General features: G+C 43.3%; 1 protein-coding gene across 2 annotated transcripts in view; it reads right to left on the bottom strand.

Annotated features, from left to right (window-relative positions):
* The window catches only part of OSBPL10 (oxysterol binding protein like 10), a 334,921-nt gene that overhangs the window by 206,720 nt on the left and 104,382 nt on the right, over nucleotides 1-23,819 (bottom strand). For both annotated transcript variants that reach the window (XM_064378585.1, XM_064378586.1), the window contains exon 3: nucleotides 23,398-23,477. In XM_064378585.1, the coding sequence (XP_064234655.1) occupies nucleotides 23,398-23,477 (80 nt within the window). The remainder of the gene's footprint in view (nucleotides 1-23,397; nucleotides 23,478-23,819) is intronic.

Below are 23,819 nucleotides of genomic sequence, written 5' to 3'. Positions count from 1 at the left end.
CCCCCACAAGCATTCAACAAAGTCTGGAGACTTCGTTGTCACAACCAGCAGTGGGGGGCAGGGGGTGGGGAGAGAGGTGCGCTATCGGCACGTAAAGGGTACAGGGATGTTGCTGAACATCCTACAATGCTCACGACAACCCCTTCACAACAACTATCATGCAGCCAGAAATGCCAATAGTACCAACGTGGGAAAACCTGGGATGAGGTGAGGCATGTGAAAGAAACCTGTGGATGACAGTGCACTATTTACTACCATTATTATAGGAGAAAAACGCATTTTTATGACATTTCAGCAACCTACTCCTGTGGCACAAAAGTTTTTTCCTTTTTTTTTTTTTTTTTTTTGTTGACAGGGTTTCACTGCTAAGGCCCAGGCTGGAGTATGTGGCATGCTCTCGACTCATTACAACCTCCGATTCCCAGGCTCAAGCAATTCTCCTGCCTTAGCCTCCCGAGTAGCTGGGACTACAGGCACATGCCACCACACCCAGCTAATTTTTCTATTTTTAGTAGAGACGGGGTTTTACCATGTTGGCCAGGCTGGTCTTGAACTCCTGACCTCAGTGATCCACCTGCCTCGGCCTCCCTAAGTGCTGGGATTACAGTCGTGAGCCACCGCACCTATTCCTGTTTTTTGGTTGTTGTTGTTTTTTGTCTGTTTTTAACACATCAATACACGACAAGAATCTAGGAATTTAAAGGTTCCAGGCTATAAGCTGTAAAGAAAGAGTACCAAGGGCCGTGTGGCACACACAGTAGGCGGTTTATAAATGCCTACTGCCCCATGCAATGCACTGGAGTTCATAAATTTTTTTCACATGAATAAAAAAAAAGCTTTTTAGTCCAAAGAGGTATGCAGATCAGCCAAGCAACAGGCTTAGGAGGAACAGAAGATGCCATTAAGATAAGCTGCCAAGTAGATGAATGAAAAATAAATATCCTCATACAGGTAATGAGGCATCAGCAATCTTTCCTAGTTGCTCACCTGACCTAAAGACGATTCAGAGGAAAGAAAGATTGTGAAGGCAGGTGCCAAGTAATTAATGAAACACGGAGTACACTTGAAATGTCCCTGTATCCTAACCCCCACTATGGTTTTTGATAACCTGTGAAGGTTACTGAGGGTCAGATCTAGGCCTGTGAAGGGCTGGAAAAGCAGCTAAGCTAGAGCTCTCTAGCCTCCAGCTTTGTTTTACTTTTCTTCATAGAACCTATCACCACCTGGTACATATTTGTCTGTTGGATGTCTCCCTTACACAAGTATAAGCTATACGTGGTCACTTTCCCGAGTCCAGCACCATATCCCAGTGTCTAGAACATTATGGAACACAGACATGCAGTATTTGCTGAATGCTACTCCCAAGCTGCCCTTCTTCTAAGCCTCTCCTCCAGTGTTAGCAAAACAAGGACCAGACACCTCCACTCTGAACAATGACCCCAACTTCATCACTCACAGTGGATGCAGTTCAGTGCAGGAAATGTCTTCAGACTAAGAGTCATCTACCCTCAAGTCAAAACTTCTCACAGAGGCCTAGCTCTATAAAATCATCCCACAAAGTTCTAGGCAAAAAAAAAAGCCCTATTTAAGTACAGATGCATGTTGCAAATAAATTAGTTCAACTGCATCGAAACGGCATCATTTTGTTTTTTCTTAAAAAATATTTACATGTGTATGTTATATATGTATATATGTACATATTACATGTGTATACATGTTTATAATACACACACACACACACGTTTTAATCTAAAGGCCTTCTTGACCTAAAATGATCTTTCTGGGTAGTGTCAGGACTTTCAGGCAAGGCAAGCAGCCAAAAGTTAAAATTATGCTGGAGAAGGTATGCAAAATTGTTGCACTTCATTAAGACAATAAAAAAAAATCCCCAAACTTTATTGTTTTAATAAAAGCTGTTCTTAAATTGTGTTTTATTTACTTAATTTGATGGTATGTTTAGGAGGGCAATGTTTTACATTTAGTTTTAAGTACCCAAAAGGTAATTATCTGTGAAAAATTCTAGAAGAAAAATGGCACTGAGCTTAATAAAACATGAAAGCAAAATTACCCAATAGCAGAAAGCAGAAGACAGAGCCAAGGGGAGAGAGTCAATCCTCCGATGAGCTTACCCAGCTTTACTAAGGGAGTTTATCAAGCCTAAACTCATCGCAATCTATTCCCCTGAAGACTTGCTACTTAGGAAAACATATTATCCTCATACACTGCTTTTCGACCTGGAGCACTTTATACCTTTGGTCTCAACAGGAGATGCAGCGTATCTTACTTTTCCCCCAACGATTTGGGAAAGAAAATAAAACAGCTTTAAAATATTCTATCAGGCTAGTGTATCATTCAGTAAGATGTACGAGTTGAATATAAGATACACCTGGGACTTCTTTAAAATGTTTTCTTGTAGGCCAGGCACAGTGGCTCACACCTGTAATCCCGGTACTTTGGGAGGTCAAGGTGGGAGCATCACTTGAGGCCAGGAGTTCAAGCCCAGCCTGGCCAACATGGTGAAACCCCATCTCTACTAAAAATACAAAAATTAGCCAGACTGGGTGGCAGGTGCCTATAATCCCAGCTACTCGGGAGGCTGAGGCAGGTGAATCACCTGAACCCAGGAGGTGAAGTGTTCAAGGATCACACCACTGCACTCCAGCCTTGGCAACAGAACAAGACCTTGCCTTGAAAAAAAGTTTTCATGTGGTTTCATGTTAGTTTCAAGTACTAACCTTCTTCAACCTCCAGTGGCATTCACACCCTCTGCCCTCTGCAGATGGAGAAGCTATGCTTATAGAACCCAGGATAGGAGCTAGCTCTGCTCATAAGCAAACCACCCCAGCACCAGAGGGTTTTGTCAAGGAAGAGGTCACTCAACAGACACCATTAATCATTATTTAATTCAAATAAAGAGGAGAGAAGTAGCACCTCCCCCAAAGAACATTAAACTTTAAACACTTCAACTTATATCAAGTGAAAGCAATTCCGAGTAACAAGAAGAGAAGCCTAATCTGAACTGTGAGGAATTTGGAATTATCAAACATCTTCAAGGACATTAGATGTTAAGACTTTCAAGTGAAGAATATAATGAGAAGCAGGTTCATCAGTGACTGCCTGATGGAGAGCATCTCCCTGCAGATAAAACAACCAACTCAATAGTGGCCCTTGAGAGCTCCATGTTTTAAAACACATTTTTAATAATTCAAATTTTAACCACTTGAGTAACTACATTTTTAATATACAATTGACCAATGCCCAAGGTGAAAATTTTGAATAATATCACAAAGCACACCTAAGTCCCTACATACTTTCAACAACAGCACCCTGGCAACCACTACTACTAGCCTCTTGTGTGTCCTTCCAAAGATTGTGGAGAGAGAGAGAGGGAGAAAGGGGTAACAAAGGGTGGGGGGAGAAAGAGAGAGAGTGAGAGAGACAGGGAGAAAGGGGGAACAAAGGAGGGAGAGAGGGAGGAAGGGGGAGGGGAGAGAGAGAGAGAGAGAGACTGACTGACAGAGTGTGTGTGTGTCTCTACTGTTTTTGTTTGTTTTGACCGGTTGGTCAGTTCTATAATGGTACACCTTCCCCAACCCCTGTGTGGTTGTTTTTTTGAGACAGTCTTGTTCTGTTGCCCAGACTGGAGTGCAGGGGCATAATCATGGCTCACTGCAGCCTTGACATCCCTGGGCTTAATCAATCCTCCCATCTCAGCCTCCTGAGTATCTGGGACTACAGGAGCGTACCACCACCACAGGCTAATTTTTTGTGTGTTTCTGTAGAGACGGGGTTTCCCTATATTGGCCAGGCTGGTCTCGAACTCCTGGGCTCAAGCAATCCTCTCATCTTAGCCTCCCAAAGTGCTGGGATTACAGGCATGAGCCACTGTGCCCAGGCTGCTATGTTTTTTAACCTTTTCATCAACTTTAATAAATTAAACTTCTCTTTTATCTCAGAAGTTGAGTTGTTTATAGAAATACCCATTTCATTTCACAAGCCGTGCGTTTCCAGTCTTGGGCAGTCATGCACTGCTTGTTTCCCAGGGTCCAACTCAGCTGGGTCCTGAAAGCCCAGCACCCCTCATGGAGACTCATTCCGTGTCTGGCTCTGTACTAAGAGCATGACAGACACGATCTCATTCATCCTCACATCAACAATTATTGTCCCCATTTCAAGGAATAACTTGCCTCAAGTGGCACTATAGGGTTAGTTCTGAACCCAATACTGTCCCCCGCCAACCCCGAGCCTACAGCACTGCCTTTAATCCCACAGCCTCACAGAAAGCGAGACGGGAGCCACTCAAAACCAGATGCGCAACGTGAGCAAGGCCAGCCTGGCTGCGTCTGGATTATACTGGAGCTTTCTGATGCATGAGGAATATAAACATTTGGGCAGTCTATCAAATCTTTTAGCGGGAAACTTATCACAATCAGGTCTTAGAGATGCTTCTTAGCCACTCCTTCACGATCATCTTCAGGTGGAAATTGGCTTAACAACCAAGTTATCAGTCAGCAGAAATGTTCTAGCAGAATTGGATGAATCTGTGTTATAAAAAGAATATTGTGGCATGCCTAATGTTACTTAATCCTAACAACTGCCCTGTAGGGTTGATGTCATTATTTTGCCCAATTTACAGAAGTGAGAACTAGGCTAAGAGAGATTACTCTTTTACTGAATTACTTGAGATTACAAAGCTAGGTAGTAGCCTCCGAGTGGCCCCGGCACAGCCAGAAACCAAGTCTTTTTGACCTAATTCCCTACACTGTCTAGCACACCAGATGCTCCACTTGTTCTAAAAAAAATTATGTGAAAAAAATGGGAAAAGTAAAGAGACAAACCATGAAATGGGAGCTGGAGCTTCTCTAGAATGGTAGCCACCCAGGGAGGGCTTAGAAGCTCCACACCCCTTCCCCTATACCTCACCCTACCTATCTCTTCATCTGTATCCTTTTGCAACACCTTCTATAATAAACTGGCAAACAAGTTTCAAAGGGCAGATTTACAATGTGTACAAGTACTTGCCTCCAGTCATGCAGGTTGTTCTCATCAGTGCCACACTGACTCACAAAATCCTGGAGGTGACCAACAAGTTCATGACAGACCCAATCCTCATCTTGGTGAAATGGCTTTCTGTGGACCTTTCCCTTTCTGTCATGGGACGCCACAGCAAGAAGGTTCTCGCCAGACACTGGCCCCTCAATCTTGGACTTCCATCAAGGCAACATCATTAATGCCACCACAGTCCCAAAATGAACCTTCCCCAGGCTCCTCGTTTATTTTTCTGTGCATCAACTGCTTGTACTAAGACAGTGGAATGGGCTTTGGTTCCAGAATCCTCGAGGAATACACAGTTCATCACAGCACCCTTACCTGGGAGTATAATCACATTTTTCTTAGGAAGGCCAAGAGCCCAGCAAAGAAGATGGCATTTCCACATGTAATCAGACTGGCCCTTGGGGCCTAACAGTGGGTGAAATTTTCGAATGGACTTGGAGGTTGCAATGTAGGACTTACTGCAAAAACAGTTCCATTTGGGCATGAAGAATAGATTAAGAAGGGTGTGGTGAACATTGCTTGCACATACCTGGTAATCCTCTCCCTCCTGCACACATTGGAACCAGCCTTTCCTGCCCCTTTACATGTAGGCTGAGTCAGTGAAAGGCCTTGTATTTGAAAATGAAACCATAAGATTTTGAAGAAGCCTGCACTTTGGCAACCTCTGTATCATTCACTGCACGAACCAGTCACCAGTCACCAGACCTATGATGGGCCAACTCTCTACAGGAAGAAGCACATCCAGAGATGCATTTTACTTGCCCCTAGGACTACGGAGTTGTAAACAAGGGAGAATTAAGCATTTTGTTATTGGATGGTCGAAAGGAAAATGTCACTGAGTGAGTGACCTTAACCAAGTCACGAAGCTGCATAAGAAGGATTTACTATGGGAGAAGAATGAGGGGCTCCAGGCAGAAAGCCTCAAGACAATAAAGTGACAAGGAAGTGATCAAAGGGGACTGAATGACAGAGGAGGCCAAGGCTACGAGCCACGTTCTCCACTGTTGCCAACGCATCTAATCTGATGACCTGACCCACCACATTCAGAAAGTTCATGTATGTTTCTTGGTTTCTTCTACTCAAAACAATGTTAAAAATACCTCAGTTCTCTTTTTCTGTTTTGTTTTGTTTTTAGATGGAGTTTCACTCTGTCACCCAGGCTGGAGTGCAGTGGCACGATCTCGGCTCACTGCAGCCTCCGCTTCCTGGGTTCAAGCAATTCTCCTACCTCAGCCTTCCAAGTAGCTGGGACTACAGGTACTCACCACCATACCCAGGTAAATTTTTTTTTTTTTTGTACTTTTAGTAGAGACGGGGTTTCGCTATGTTGGCCAGGCTGGTCTTGAACTCCTGACCTCAAGTGACCTGCCCACCTTGGCCTCCGAAAGTGCTGGGATTACAGGTGTGAACCACCACACATGGACAAAAATACCTCAGTTCTTAAGTTCACAGGTTATTAAATACAATAACATAAATTATTAGCTTAGAAATCATATTTACAGTAAGTTATGTTTTTCATCAATGTGTTTATTTTTTATTTTCATTGGGTTGGTCTGGGGTCATTAGGATATTTTCAAGGCATATACAGTCATTCCTTGGTGTCCACAGGAGATTAGTTCCAGGACCCTTCTAACATACCAAAGTTCACAAATCCTCAAGTCCTAATATCAAATGGCACTGTACATGCTTATCACCTAAGCACATATTCCGCTTTAAATCATCTCTAGATTACTTATGTCTAATGCAATGTAAACACTATGTAAACAGTTATTTGTATTGTTTAGAAAATAATGACAAGATTAAAAGTCTATCCAGGTTCAAAACAGATGCAATTTTTTTCAGAATATTTTTGACCCACAGTTGGTTGAATCCACAAAGGTAGAACCCACAGTTACAGAGGACTGACTGTATCTACAACTAGAAACTCCGAATTTAAATTTCAGCTTGTATTGTTATTCAAAAGTTGATTAATACCATTAATATTATTGGCCTCTTTGTTGCCACTAACCATTCCCTTGGCAATTTTGCACTGGTTACCTGTTACTGCCTAACTTCCCCAAAAGGAGAGGTTAAACGTGACTACTATTTCATCTCAGTGTATGCCAGGAATTCAGGCCGGTGTCCCTTGGCTGATTCTTTCTGTTCTGGGTGGCATCACCTCGGGTCACTCAGTGGTAGCTGGCCAGTATCTAGACTTGTCTGGAGGGGTCATGAAGGCCTAGATACATTCTAGTGCCTTGAGAGGGGCAGCTGGAAGCCTGGATTCACCTATTCTTAGAGTCTCGCAATGGAGTCCCTCAGTAGGGTAGTAAATTTTTACAAGGTGGCTCAGGGCCCTGAATCAAGGTGGAAGGGGCCAGTTTTCTTACAACCCAGGCCTGGAACTGTCAGTGGCACTTCTGTCACACTCTACTGGTCAAAGCTGTCACACGCCAGGCTCAGAAATAGTCCTTTATGCCCCGCACGCCTCTATCAAAATATCTCATGTACCTCATAAACATATACACTTACTACGTATTCACAAACTTTTTTTAAAAAATTGTTTTAAAAAGAAAAATACAGCACCTGCCTTTTGATGGGAATGCTGACAGGAAAGCTTCAAGCGGTCTGTGACTATCTTTAACCTGCCCCAGCCTGAGACCAAAGGACCACACACAGACATGCAAAGTATAAGCTCAAATCAAACTAGGGAAGACTGAAGCCTGGAGTCTTGTTAATTCTAACAATAATAAATTACCAAAATAAACAAATCCTGCATCAAGACAGTGCTGACATAAAAGATTTCTATGTTCCGCCCTAGAACTTTAACTATCATGAACAAATGCAACATTAAAATGTAACACTTTGTTTTTAGAAAATAAAAACAAGAGGCTGAGCACGGTGGCTCACGCCTGTAATCCCAGCACTTTGGGAGGCCGGGGCGGGTGGACTATGAAGTCAGGAGTTCAAGACCAGCCTGACCAATATGGTGAAACTCTGTCTCTACTAAAAATGCAAAAAAGTAGCCAGGCGTGGTGGGGGGTGCCTATAATCCCAGCTACTCAGGAGGCTGAGGCAGGAGAATCACTTGAAACTGGAAGGTGGAGGTTGCAGTGAGCCGAGATCATGCCACTGCACTCCAGTCTGGGTAACAGAGTGAGATTCCATCTCAAAAAAAAAAAAAAAGAAGAAGAAAATGAAAAAAGAACAGGAGCTAATACATGCAAATTATGTATCTGATAAAAGTCTATTAAGACTATATAAGAACTCATATGACTCAATAAAATATAAATTTAAAAAGACAAAAAAAAATGTATATGCATTTCTCCAAAGAATATATATGAAAGACCAAAAAGAATAATAAAAGGTACTTAATATCATTCATTAGGAAAATGCAAATCAAAATTTCAAGGACGTATCACTTCATACCAACTACTATGGCTGTTATACTAACAAATGTTGGCAAAGATACGGACAAATTGCTGATAGGGATTTAAAATGGTGCGGCTGCTTTGGAAACCAGTCTGGTTGTTCCTTAAAAATTAAACACAGAATTACTATATGGGCCAGTCATTCCACTTTTAAATATACACTCAAAAGAATTTAAAACACACACACACACAAACTGGCATACAAATGTTCACAGCTGCATTATGTGTAACAGCAAAAAAGCAAAAGCAACCCAAATATGCATCTACTGATGAAGGGATAAAAATTATGGCATGTTCATACAATGGAGTATTACTCAGTCATAAAAAAGGAATGAAGTACTAATTCATGCTACAACAAGGATGAACATTGAAAACACAATGTTAAGTGAAAAAAGCCAGACACAAAAAGCCACACTACTGCAAATGATCCATTTAAATGAAATATCCAAAATAGGTGAATGCATAGAGACAAGGGTTAGTGGTTGCCAGGGGCTGGGAAAAGAGGGTGGACGGAAATGGGGACGAGTGACTGCTCATGGAAACAGAGGGGAACAGGGGACTTTTTAGGGATGATAAAATATTCTGGAATGAGACAGTGGTAATGGTTGTACAATTTTGAAAATATACTAAAAACCACTGAATTACACACTTTAAAAGAGTAAATTTTATGGTATGTGAATTAGATCTTAAATTTTAAGAAAAGATGAGAGCCACTTGTTAGCTTTACAACCTTGGGCTTGTCACAAACCTACTCTGTGCCTCAGTGTCCTCACCTAGAAAATGTGGTCATAGCAGCGCCTGCCTCACAGGGCTACTGTGAGAAATACACAAGATAATCCAAGAAAAGGACTTAGCATAGTACCTGCCACATAGCAACGTGTTCAAAGACGCCATTTACTATTATTTCCTATTCCCAAAAATGTATTCCTTATGATTGTTAGTTTCTTCTCTTAAAAAAAAAAAAAAAAAAAAAAAAATCAAGAAACATTTTGCTTATTACTTTTTTTTTTTTTTTTTTTTTTTTGAGACGGAGTTTCACTCTTATTACCCAGACTGGAGTGCAATGGCGCGATCTCAGCTCACCGCAACCTACACCTCCCGGGTTCAGGCAATTCTCCTGCCTCAGCCTCCTGAGTAGCTGGGATTGCAGGCACGCGCCACCATGCTCAGCTAATTTTTTGTATTTTTAGTAGAGACGGGGTTTCACCAAGTTGACCAGGATGGTCTCGATCTCTTGACCTCGTGATCTGCCCTCCTCGGCCTCCCAAAGTGCTGGGATTACAGGCGTGAGCCACCGCGCCCAGCCCGCTTATTACTCTTGACTGATTTTCAGCTACTGGCTAATAGTTCTCTCTACATAAAAGGAATTCCCATACTTGATCGAATACGAAACCGTAATATTTAGAAAAATTAAATGTGGTATCTTGGATCCAGTTTTTGAGGAACCCAAATCCAATACCACTAATACTACTACTATTACTAATACTGATACTAATACTACTAATAACAGGTAAAGGAGAAGAGGAAGGAGGAGGAAGCAGGGTTGATATTTGTTGAGTATTTAACACGCACTAAGTAAATGGTTTATGTCCACCCCATGTGTCATGACAGTGCCAGAAGCAGAGGATGCAGTATGATTTCCCCACAGTCCCAGGCCTCCGAGGACACACAGTGGACCACGAGGGCACAGTAAGATGTGCCATAATACCAGTGAGTGCTGGTACCTATGGGAGGACAGAGAGAAGACCAAGGTGCCCGGCGAGGTCAGGAAGGCATCACAGAAGTATGGGGGTTTTTTGTTTCTGTTTTTTGAGACAGAGTCTCACTCTGTTGTCCAGGCTGGAGTTGGAGTGCAATGGTGCGATCTTGGCTCACTGTAACCTCCGCCTCTCAGGTTCAAGCAATTCTCCTGCCTCAGTCTTCTAAGTAACTGGAATTATAGGCGCATGCCACCACACTCCACAGATTTTTGTATTTTTGGTAGAGATGGGGTTTTGCCATGTTGCCCAGGCTGGACTTGAACTCCTGACCTCAGGTGATCCACCCACCTCAGCCTCCCAAAGTGCCGAGATTACAGGCATGAGTCACCGTGCCCGGCCATAAGAATATGAGCATTAAAGTGCATATGAGGGATGGAGAAAGAAAGGCATTCCTAGCAGAAGAAACAGCAGTGACAAAGGCAAGGAAGCACGGAGGTGTGCAGGGTACTTGGGGAGCCGTTTGTCTAGAACACTGACTGAATGACAGTAGAGGTGGAGGGAACAAAACCGGACCTGAAATGAGTGCGCATCCAATGCCAAGATAAAGTTTTGAACTTGCATTAGGAAGTTTGGTGCCAATCAAACGTTTGTTTGAGCTAGGGACTGGCACAATCAGCAGACTCCCTTGCTCTTCTGTCCTTCACTAAAGCAGCATCGGAGATGTCTGCTTCTTAAATGGCTCCAGTGGGGTGAACTTGTAGCCGACCTGGACCACAGAGAACACCAGCTCCTGCCTTCAGACAGTAAGGCCTATGTCCCTATTGCATAGGTGAGGCAGGTGGAGAAGTGAAAGTGATCAAGCATTTAATGCCAAGGTCCTAGAGAAGACCAGGACTCCCAATAGGACAGAAGAAGAAAAGAAGGGATGGAGGGACAGAAGGGGTGAGGCAGCTCCATTCAACCTCTGTAGATTAAAAAAACTGTTCATTGTGCAAGAGACAAAACTAGATATTGGTCAATTCCCTTCTTAGAAGCCACTAAGGAGTACTGGAAGCTGTATCAGCTCTATCCACCAGAACTTTCTGTGATAATGGAAATGTTACATATTTGTGCTGTCCAGTTCACAGTCAGTCAGATGTGGCTACTGAGCACTTGAAATGTGTGCCACTGAATAACTGATTTTTAAATCTTATTCCAATTAATTTAAATTTAAGTACTCTCATGTGGCTACAGGTCTCCGTATTGGACAGCACAATTTTAGAACCTGTATTTTGTTCTTAGCCCTTTTCATCTACCGTTTCTTAGACAAATGCAACAAAGGGAGTTTGGAATCCCTTTCCATCTGCTATGGTCTGAAGGTGTGGGTCTCCCCCAAAATTCATCTGTTGAAATCCTAACCCCCAAGGGGATAGCATTAGGCGGTGGGCCTTTGGGAGGTGATTAGGTCATGAGAAAAGAGCTCTCATGTACGGGATTAGTGGTGCCCTTATAAAAGAAGCCCAAGAAAGCTCCCTTGCCCTTCCACGATGTGAAGACACAGTAGAAGAAACTATGAGGAAGAAGCCCTCACCAGGAACCAAATCTGCCAGTGCCTTGATCTTGGACTTCCCAGCCTCCAGAATTGTGAGAAATAAATTTCTGTAGTTTATAACTATCCAGTCTACGGTAACTTGTTACAGAAGCCCAAATAGACTAAGACACGCCATTTTAAACATTCTGTTACTTCTGAATTATTTCAAATTGTTCTGAGAGACCTAAAATCGCTTAATCATATAAAAGAGGTATTCAGTATCATTTGTCAGATTACCACCAAAATTCTGAGAATTTAGCCAATGAGTTACCAGCAGTGTGCTCTCTAAAAAGAATAAAATTGGGTGTGTTTTGAGCAGAATCAATCTTTAGTTAGTATAAGCATAAGCATTTTGGTATGCATTTTTCTTTCCAAGCAGTTGGACGGGCCAGGACGCTAGGCTGGATGACTTCTGAAGTCCCTCGTAACCACATGGTTTCAGAGTCTGCAGATGTCACTGGGCTAATCTCGGCAAGCAGGTGCTTCCTGTTGTGTTGCATCCTAACCAAAATATCAAAGCACCTCTCCAAAGCCCTCGGCCTCATACCCCAGGGCAGGAGAAAGCCAAGAAAGCTGTAGTCTTTCACCATTAGAAATCTAGATTGCCGGGAGGAACAATTAAACAGCTTCAAATCGCCTCACTCTTCACATTTTGCCATGGAGAGAATTCCCCAATCCTGTCCCCTCCTTCCTACCCCAACAGACAAACCCTTTAATTCCCCTGAAGCAGCCCCCCACACATCCCCTAAGCCTCTCCAAGTCAGGTCTCTCAATGTCCCTAAACAGGGGTGTCTGCACCTGGCAACCAGGGCCGAGGTCTATCAGTTGGCCTCTCAACCCACCCACTCCCGTGCACTCAACCACACAAGTGGGAACAGTGGTGGGTGACCACACACACACAGCCTTCAGGACAGAAGACACCCACAGAGCATGCTCTCCTGAGTCAGGCTATGGATGTGGAACCAACCAGTGCCAGCCAGGGTGCCAGGCCAGCCCATCTCTCTTCGGCCTCCTTTCTCACTGTCCAGTGCTCTAACTTGCCCTAACTAAAGCCCCTACATCCTTGGGGAGTACAGACCCCACGGCAAAGGCAGGGGAGGAGTTAGGGATTGTATCACTGGTGTCACCTATCATTGGAAGTTTTGCAAACACAGGCAGGTCTCTCACAGCTGGAAGGGGTGAGGAAGAGCTGCCCCACCTACTCTTGGGGCTGTCCAGACCCCAATGGACAGGAGTAAGACAGGCCTTTTACTACCACACGGCCGCACATGAATTAATGTGCAACTATCATTCTAAGGGGATGGGAAAAAGAAAAAAACGAACACCTGTGATTTGGGCAGCTTCCAGCGTGCATACTAATATACACACTCCTCAAAACTCAGCAGCTTCCAGCGTGCATACTAATATACACACTCCTCAAAACTCAGCAGCTTCCAGCGTGCATACTAATATACACACTCCTCAAAACTCAGCAGCTTCCAGCGTGCATACTAATATACACACTCCTCAAAACTCAGCAGCGTTTGCTGTTCATTCAAGACCCCTATGACCTATAATGAACTTAAAATCCTGCATTAGACAATCATATTCCTCCATGACCAAATTTGCATAAGACTTTATCCTAAAATTTGCATTTTAATTTAGAATTACCTAGCAAGGACAATGGGCCCTAACCGTATGCCAGTATAACCACAGTGTCTTCAAACTCTTTACACAGATGAAGATTCGCAGGGACCTACTGCCATCCTCAGTGTGGCCATGACTGTTTGCTCTCTGTGAGCACAGGGTCAGGCGCAGCAGACGGGAAACCAGATCATGAGGCCCCCTGTAGTAAGCGCCAGGAGAGTCAGGCCTGGGATCCTATGAGCTCAGGGAAAGGATTTCTAATGCGATGAGTATTGTCAACTATTTCAAATACCCCAAATATCTACATTTTCTTGCCTAATTTCTCCATAGATGGAAAATAAAGTTGCTGTGCTTTCCATACTGTCGGGGATGTAAAAAACCAGGAAACACTTCCTTTTATTTTCTCAACTTCCCACTTGGAGCTAATCAAGAACAGGACACAGGCTGGGCTCGGTGGCTCTTGCCTGTAACCCCAGCACTTTGGAAAGCCGAGGAGAGTGGATCACTTGAGATCAGGAGTTTGAGACCAGCCTGGTCAACGTGGTGAAACCCTGTCTCTACTGAATATACAAAAAATTAGCCAGGCATGGTGGCTCACACCTGTAATCCCAGCTACTCAGGATGCTGAGGCAGGAGAACTGCTTGAACCTGAGAGGCGAAGGTTGCAATGAGCCGAGAACGAGCCATTGCACTCCAGTCTGGGCAGTGGTGCGATCTCAGGAAAGGGGAAGGGGAAGGGAAAAAGGGGGAAATGTGCCGGGGTGGGGGGAAGGGGAAGAGGGGGGAAGGGGGAAGGAAGGAAGGGAGGGAGAGAAAGGGAAGGGAAGGGGAGGGGAGGGGAGAGGAGGGGGGGCGGAGAGGAGGGGAGGGAGGGGAGGGGAGAGGAGGGGAGGGAGGGGGAGAGGGGAGGGGAGGGGAGGGGAAGAGAGGGGAGGAGAAGAGAGGGGAGAGGGGAGGGGAAGGGGGAGGGGGAAGGGGGAGGGGGAAAGGGGAGGGGGAAAGGGGAGGGGGGAAGGGGAGGGGGGAAGAGGGAGGGGAAGGGAGAGGGGAGGGGGGAGGTGGGACGGGGGAGGGGAGGGAGGGGACATGGAACAAGGGATCAGAAACGATCCAGAAGGAAGGGCAAGTGGCTGACTGGAAGGAAGATAAAACACAAGAGGATCCCAGAAATGTTCTAAGAAATAGGCTCCCAAACAAACACTTGGTCACAGTCACTTTAAAAATACAACAGCCCAAACACAGAATAGGTCTATGGCCAAAGCCTGGTCTTCAGAGTTCCTCCTCACGGAGATGTAAGTGGCCCATGAAACAAAATGTGGACAAGCTCCGTGCATATGAATGTACAAAAAAGAAACACAGGAAGGATGGACCTCCAAATGGGGTCATGTGTGTCTCTGCATTTACCCACATTAAAAAGTGCCTGTAAGATGCACACCCAAACGGTAGCATCAGATTATGTCTGGGGGTGAGGTCTGGGGTGACTTCTTTAAATACTTTCCTATCTTCAGAATGTTTTATATGGTGTACAGCTAATATTCATAATTTTTAAAAATAATGCTACTTCCATTACAGAAAAAAAGGCCTTTGCAAGCTGTCAGCAGTGAACTGGCACTAAGAATACATTTGCAGTGAGGATGGGGAACGCCGGTCAGAAAGCAGCCACCCAAAGCAAAAAGGCAACCCCCAAGCGCCATCAGGTTTTGAAGCACCACATCCCACGTCTAGCTGGCCGCAAAGCCCGACGTGAGGAAGTAGTGATATCAGCGTCACTGTCTGTCACACGCTTATCCTTTAGGGCTGAAAGGTCAGGGGAGAAGATACTAAAGCCCAATGAGCATCACAGGAGACTCATGAACTACTATTACACTTCAGATACAAGTCATCTCCACAAATGAACCCACCTTCCATCTCCAGAAAAAAAATGCAAAAACTACTGAAAATATTGTAAGTTTCCATCAAGTTTGGCCTTTAAAATTTTTCTCAGTCAGGCCAGGCACAGTGGCCCATGCCTGTAATCTCAACACTTTGGGAGGCCAAGGTGGGCCAATCACCTGAGGTCAGAAGTTCGAGACCAGCCTGACCAACATGGAGAAACCCCATCTCTACTAAAAATACAGAATTAGGCAAGCATGGTGGCCTGTAATCCCAGCTACTCAGGAGGCTGAGGCAGAGGACTTGAACCCAGGAGGCGGAGGTTGCACTGAGCCGAGATTGCGGCATTGCACTCCAGCCTGGGCAACAAGAGCCAAACCCCATCTCAAAAAAAAAAAATTCTCAGTCAGGGGGCCGGGCGCGGTGGCTCACGCCTGTAATCCCAGCAATTTGGGGGGCCAAGGCGGGTGGATCACGAGGTCAAGAGATCGAGACCATCCTGGTCAACATGGTGAAACCCCGTCTCTACTAAAAATACAAAAAATTAGCTGGGCATGGTGGTGTGTGCCTGTAATCCCAGCTACTCAGGAGGCTGAGGCAGGAGAATTGCCTAAACCCAGGAGGCAGAGGTTGCGGTGAGCCGAGATCGCGCCGTTGCACTCCAGCCTGGGTAGGTAGAGCGAAACTCCATCTCAAAAAAAAAAAAAAAAAAAAATTCTCAGTCAGAAAAAAATGAAACTAAACTTTTCATGTACGAATGTCTTTCAGATGTTCCCTAATCACTTGCCTTTTGTCCTTTTTATCCCACTTTTCACAAACGTCAAAAGTAACTTGAAAACAGCACCATTCATAAATGCCTTCACCTCCCCACTCCCAAATATTGACTTTTGTTGATTTCGAATGACCCTACATTCTTTGATGCGGTCACTTGAAAATAATAGGGCCTGTCTGAAAACAGACCAATAAACACATAACCACAAATGGATTAAAAAAGCAAAGTTGTTTTCCTTGAGGGATTTGTCAAAGCACGAAGGGCGGCCGAGTCTTGAACTTGCAAGCAGCAGCCTTACTGAAAGTCGGCACGTGCTACTGGGCCTCCAGCCCCGAGGACTGCTTCACATCAGCAAATGGCTCTCACTTGCACTATCTTGCTTCAGCTATATGACAGCCTTATGAGACAGATACCATCACTTCAAAGATGAGGACACAGAGGTTCAGAAGGAACAAAAACGACCGAAGCAGATATGCTCAACACAGCACTAGCAGAGCAGGGATTTAAACAGGTCTTCTCCCTCTGAACCCCACAATATCACGTCTGAACCAGAGTGCCATGAATTAGAAGATGGACATAATTAATCAGAAGACACTGTTCATTCAAGGTTTACAGGAATCTCCCCAAAATGCTTAGCTTGTATAATAAGCTTACATTCCCCAAAAATCAGTGCAAAAGGCTGATGGAATTTTAGACAATATCACTTAAAGAAAACCACAGAATCAGAATCAATTTAGAAGACTGAAGAAAAATTCCTTTGATTACATAAAGACTACAGGCATCCTATTTCAGAACTGTTTCCTCTGCAATGTAAGAAAATATGGGGTTCAGGGGGGTGCAGGTGAGCCTTTCTATTCAAATTACGCCAATAAACTAGGATGGGAGATGGAGAGGGGAAGGACCGTGCTAAGCAATTTGGGCTTTTGTCCCAGCTTAGTAACCTAACAGCTGTGTGACTTTCGGCCTGTCATTTAGGTTCAGTTGGCCTCCATTTTCTAATTTATAAAAATGGAAATAGACCGGGCACGGTGGCTCATGCTTGTAATCCCAGCACTTTGGGAGGCCAAGGCGGGCAGATCACAAAGTCAGGAGTTCAAGACCAGCCTGACCAACATGGTGAAACCCTGTCTCTACTAAAAATAAAAAATTAGCTGGGCATGGTGGCGGGTGCCTGTAATCCCACCTACTCAGGAGGCTGAGGCAGGAGAATTACTTGAACCCAGGAGGTGGAGGTGGCAGTGAGCCACAACCAGGTCACTGCACTCCAGCCTGGGCGACGGAGTGAAAAAAACAAACAAGCAAAGGAAATACTACCACCTACCTCACAGGACCTCTGTGAAGAGTAACACAATCATGGATGAAGCTCACACTAATATAAGTATTAATTATCATTACTTCCGCCAACAGGCCAGTTCCAGTTTCATCCTCTGTGCTTACTGAATTCCTGTAACACCGCTGTTCCTATCCTAGAAGTTTCCTACCGCCACCCACTTGATAAAAAACACAAGAAGCCAGGCTCAGTGGCTCATGCCTATAATCCCAGCACTTTGGGAGGCCAAGGCAGGAGGATCGCTTGAGCCCACGAGTTGGAGAACAGCCTGGGCTATGTGGCAAGACCCTGTTTCTACAAAAAATTAGCCAGGCATGATGGTGCACACGTGCCTGTGGTCCCAGCTGCTCAAGAGGCTGAGGTGGGAGGAAGGATTGAGAGACTGGGAGGTCAAGGCTGCAGTGAGCCATGACTGTACCACTGCATGCCAGCTTGGGCAACAGAATGAGATCCTGTCTCAAAAAAAACAAAAACAAAAACACACACGCAAGACTCACTCTTGCAATTCTTGCATTTGAGTTGAGACTTTCAAAGTTATATACAAGTAGATTCTCATAAGAATGGTCTGACCAGGCGCAGTGGCTCATGCCTCTAACCCCAGCACTTTGGGAGAACAAGGCCGGCGGATCACACCTGAGATCAGGAGTTCGAGACCAGCCTGGCCAACATGATGAAACCCCGTCTCTACTAAAAGTACAAAAATTAGCTGGTTGTGGTGGTGGGTGCCTGTAATCCCAGCTACTCAGGAGGCTGAGGCAGGAAAATAGCTTGAACCCGGGAAGTAGAGGTTGCAATGAACTGCCACCACACCACTGTACTCCAGCCTGGGCAACAAGAGAAAGACTCCATCTCCAAAAAAAAAGATCTTAATGGCTCTTTCCCCTTCAATGCTGCTTTAATTTTTATAATGCACTAAAGACTGGAAGTTTTGTTTTCTTGTTTGTGTTTTCAGGGGAAGTATGTGTTCTGTTCTTCCTAGCAGAGCAATCCCATACCCCAGTGACTCCACCTCAACTAACACTGGAAGCCACAGGATCAATCTATGTGACATGGAGAAAAGGGGGGATTTTGTCAGCTGTTTGTCAGTTTCTGTCCATCCAGAATCAGAAACTGTCCTAGAAGGGGCCCCACCACCCACAGAGGGAAGCACATGGTAGCCCTAACTGACATCCGTGAGGCTAGAGTCAGAGCAAGAACAAGAGAGCAGGAGACCCAGGTTCCCGTCCTAGCAACACAGCCTCCTGGTTGGGCCTTCCTTGTGTATAAACCAATGGAGGCTGGGTGAGATAGCCAGACCTCTGAATTTCAAAGGCCAATAGATGTTTTTGCTTTTTTAAGTCTGGGAATTGACTTAGGGTTATTCACACTTTTGATTTTTGCAAGTAAGAATATTAAGAACAAAAAGTACCATACTTCTGCCAAAATGTGAAGACAGAATCAACTACTGATACACACAACAGCATGGATGAAATTCAAAAGCTTTTTTTTTTGACACACTGTCTCCCTCTGTCACCCAGACTGGAGTACAGTGTTGCAATCTCAGTTCACTGCAACCTCTGTCTCCTGGGCTCAAGCAATCTTCCCACCTCAGCCACCTGAGAAGCTGGGACTACAGACGTGCGCCACAATGCCCAGCTAATTTTTTTGGTATTTTTTTGGAGACAGGATTTCACCATGTTGCCCAGGCTGGTCTTGAACTCCCAGACTCAAGCAATCTGCCTGCCTCAGCCTCCCAAAGTGCTAGAATTACAGGGTGTGAGTCACCACACCCAGCCTCAAAAAATTTTTTTGTAAGTAAAACAAGTTTGATGTGAAAAGCCATATAATTCTACTTATAGAACATTCTAGAAAAAGCAAAACCCAATCAGCAGTTGCCAGTTGCTGAGGGGTCAGAGAGAAGCTTGATCATAAAGCAGGTAATGAGGGAACTTGCTGACAGTGTGGAATTATGAGTACAGTGGTGATTACATGACTCTATACATTTGTCAAAACTCACTGAACTTTACACTTGAAAGGAGCAAATTTTATTGTATGCAAATTATACTCTAATAAACCTCAATTTTAAAAAAATGCAATTAATATTCTATTATCTTCTACAATGAAAAGGAAGAATATTTTAACCATCCAAAAGCAAAGTAACAATTTTTGAAAAGAAGAGCAGTCATTTATTTTGAATAAAGCTGTCTTTGGGAATAATTCTCTCCTTGTTTTGCTCATTTCACTTCCAGACTGGGGAAAACTTCATCAGGTATCGACTAAGGCAGGTCTGGGTTTTGAAACCACTGTCTGGGCCCACCTTAAAGCCTTTTTCAGCTCTAGAGTTCTATGAATCTGGCTATCCCGGTATTCTTACTAAAATGAGTTTGAATCATAGCACCATCTTACCTGCCCAATATTTGTTCCAGGGAACATAATTTTTTTTCCCCACCCTGAACATGATTTTACATAAGAGGTTTTATGGCTTTTTTTTTTTTTTTCAGATGGAATCTCTCTCTGTTACCCAGGCTGGAGTGCAGTGGCGCGATCTCGGTTCACTGCAACCTCCACCTTCCAGTTTCAAGTGATTCTCCGGCCTCAGCCTCCCAAGTAGCTGGGATTATAGGCACCCGCCACCACACACCTGGCTACTTTTTTGCATTTTTAGTAGAGACAGGGTTTCACCATATTGGTTAGGCTGGTCTTGAACTCCTGACCTCATAGTCCACCCGCCCCAGCCTCCCAAAGTGCTGGGACTACAGGCGTGAGCCACCATGCCCAGACTACATTAGGAGTTTTTAAAAGGTAAGATTCCAAGCAGCTGTAGGGAAAGCATTCTCTATAGTCTACTGTGAAGGGATCTGATCTGCTGAGAATAAAGAAGAAACATAGTGAAGAGTAGGGCTTGGCATATATTCCTAAAATCCATGATGCAAATTAAGCAGCTATAATATAGTTAACTAGACATCAAGTTTACATTCACATTGAACCTATCCTTGTTTTCGCTATTTAACTTCTGCTTAAGCAGCCTTGAATTTGATAATGCTGAATAATAAGGTCTATTCACAGTTTTAAAATTATTATTCCCTGGTTGATCATGCTGGCTAGCACGTAAATGAGTGGTAATAGCACTTTCATCTCCAGCTCTCAAATAAGAATTCTCCAGGCCTAAACTTCTAAATTATTATTTATTTTGATTCTAATATTAATAGATGAGTCAGTATCCCTGAAGCTAACCTGAGAATACATCAGGAAATCAAATTCTGCTTCCAAGAATCTTCAAATTCTTTTTTTTTTTTCTACCATTAGGATGCCTTCAATTTTTCTTCTCTACAATGATTCACTAAAATATTCATGTACTTAAAGTTGGTCTCCTACCTCAATTCCCACTCCCAAAATTCCAGATGAATCAGTGATTCAAATATAACTAACCTATAAACTCCTTGAACACAGTGAAGAATATTTTCATAATTTTGCAGCAGAGAGGCCCTTTCTAACTACGATACAAAACCAAAAGCCAAAAATAAAAATATTCATAAACTTGACTGCAAAAACTTAAATATTCCACATAGCAAAAATTTTATTCAAATTCAAAATACAAATTGTCTACTAGGAAAAAATATCAACAGTACAAATGACAGGCCAAAAAAATAAATCCTTTGTCCACAAAGAGCTACTGCAAATCAAGAAGAAAAAATGAGCTCAATAGAAAAACAAGTAAAGGATATAAATCGGCAGTCCATATTATTTTTTTAAATGGCCAATAAACATTTGAAGACATACTTGGCCCCAGTCATGATTTTAGACATGAAATTAAACATAATGAGGGATCCATTTTTGATCTGTGAGAATATAGAAAGCTGAATGTTAACAACACCCAGTTACTGAGAGGGAGGAAGAAACCCTTTCACACAGAATAGCAGAAGGAAAAATAAGGGCAACTGTTGTACAAGACAATTTAGCATCGTCTATGAAAATTCCAAAGACATATTCTACGATCCAGCAATTCCACTGGTATAAATTCACCCTATAGATTATACACCTAGAGGTATAAATATATATGCGCAAAGATGTCACGTATTACAGCATTATATGTGACAATAACAATAAGGAAGCAACCCTAACTTTCCATCAGTAGGAGACTTAAATAAAGCACTGACATCCATTCCTAAGAACACCATCTGGCCACACAAAAAGGAGTGAAAGTAAATCCATGTGCCTAATATAAAAAGATCTCAAAATATATTAAGCATGAAAAAAAAAAAAAAAAGACAAAACAGTATGCATGTGATCCCATTTGTGTAAAAACATGTATATATATAGATACAGATATTAACACATACCCATACCAAGACATACTAACACATGCCTACATTTACTAGAAAGATATGCAAGAATAGTTAAGAGCAACTAAAAGTAAATCCATGTGCCTAATATAAAAAGATCTCAAAACTGTATTATTAAGAAAAAAAAAAAAGGGAGGCTGGGCTCGGTGGCTCACACCTGTAATCCCAGCACTTTGGGAGGCCGAGGCAGGCAGAACACCTGAGGTCAGGAGTTCGAGACCAGCGTGACCAACATGGAGAAACCCCATCTCTACTAAAAATACAAAATTAGCTGGGCATGATGGCACATGCCTGTCATCCCAGCTACTCGGGAGGCTGAGGTAGGAGAATCACTTGAACCTGGGAGGCAGAGGTTGGGGTGAACCAAGATCACGCCGTTGCATTCCAGCCTGGGCGACAAGAGTGAAACTCTGTCTCAAAACCACAACAATAACAACAACGAAACTAGTATGCACGTGATCCCATTTATGTAAAAAACAGATGTATATATACAGATATATACACATACACATGCCGAGACATACTAACACATGCCTAAATTTACTAGAAAGATAAGCAAGAATGGTTAAGAGCGACTATCTCTAATGAGCACATATGGCAATAGGTGGGGATAAGTCCTTTTAGTTTTATCCTCTTCTGTTCTGGTTTATAAAAAGTAAAAAGATACATATAAAAAGACAAAAACAAACTGCACTGCCCAGGTGCATATAAAGTACCAATGAAATGTCCAGAACTCCTACTATAATTCCTAGAAAATAAAGAAGGCCAGTTGGGGGAAAATGCATTAGAAATAGGGCCGTACCTACAGTTCCTGAAGATTCGGCTTAGGGCAAGTTAAGGAAGGCATGACAGGTAAGTGCCACTATCATAAGCAAGTCAAGGAAAAAAGGGGATGTCTCTTTAAAAAAAAAAAGCATTATGAAGAAATTATTTTAGTTTCTATTTGGAGACAGAACTGCGAGGTATATCTAAGACATTTCACAAGACCCGGACCCAGAGAGCAGGCAGGCTCTAGTATACGGAATTATCAGAAGTTTGAAGTATGGATCTTTCTACCAGATGCGTGGAATATGGAAAAAGATAGCAGTTAGATAACAATAACTATATCTGAACTAACGATCTAAGGGAGTACCCCATAGAACATTAATTTTAACAAATATTTGGAAATTATTTCCTGCATTATAACAACTGCAAATCCTCCACAGTAATCCATGAAAATGCCCACCTCCTACCCCCTGCACACCTAACACAGGATCCGCAGGAGAAAATAAAGCATGCTTGGATGCCAAATTACCCGAGAACATTTTTATACACTAGGAATGCAGAAGCTCCTTGCAAAGTCCATAAGCAATTCGGGGTCTCAGTTTTATTTAAGGATCAGTGACGGCTACAAGTATTCACAAACTGTAAATCTGGCAACTCTGCGTCCAAAATGAAATCACCCACTAGAGCGTCTCAACAGACCAATTAACAGCTGCCTAAATTGACAACAGAATGCAAAAAGTGACTTTCCAGATTCGGTTCCTACGATGTCTGTGTGCCTTTGTATTCTACCTACGAGAATATCCTACTACTTTACTCCTGGCTTTAAATTTATGTGCCGCAGGACAAGTAGGAATTCCACTGCAGCGGGTAACTTTAAAAATAACATGAAAAACATCTTCCCCATAGAAACAAATAATGGGGCTGAAAGCCACGCAAGTTATTTGAATGCCTCCTTCCTTTCTAATGGTTACTTACCTTAGAATTCATTTCCATGTGGTATTTGGCACAAGCTCGAAGTTGAGTCACCCAAAACTGTTTCTCTTTTGCATCAGCAGCTAAAATAGAGAAAACAGACAAAGAAAGGCTTGCAGAGATTGTCCCAAAATACATCCAACTTATTTCTACACCCACCTAAGTGGGTGGGGAGTGAAAGGTAGAGAGAAGGTGGGGAAGCCAGTGAGCGCAGATCACCACGTTCTCAAGCGGCCTGAACTTACACCAAAAGACTGCACTGAATCTCCGCGGAAAATCCTCTCTTGAGCCATATGAAAAATGGATTCTGAAATACTCTTTATAAGAATAATTTTGCCATTTTTTAAATCTCCTCTGAAAAAATCATTTCTATACTTCTTTAAAAAGGCAGCAGGGAAGGAACCACATGCTCGTTTTCAAATGCC

The sequence above is a fragment of the Aotus nancymaae genome, unplaced genomic scaffold (assembly GCF_030222135.1).
Source record: "Aotus nancymaae isolate 86718 unplaced genomic scaffold, 86718_ANA_hifiasm-v0.15.2.pri h1tg000019l, whole genome shotgun sequence".
Classification (NCBI taxonomy): domain Eukaryota; kingdom Metazoa; phylum Chordata; class Mammalia; order Primates; family Aotidae; genus Aotus; species Aotus nancymaae.
Note: the sequence above shows the minus strand (reverse complement) of the source record. Positions and strands in the feature narration are given on the sequence as shown.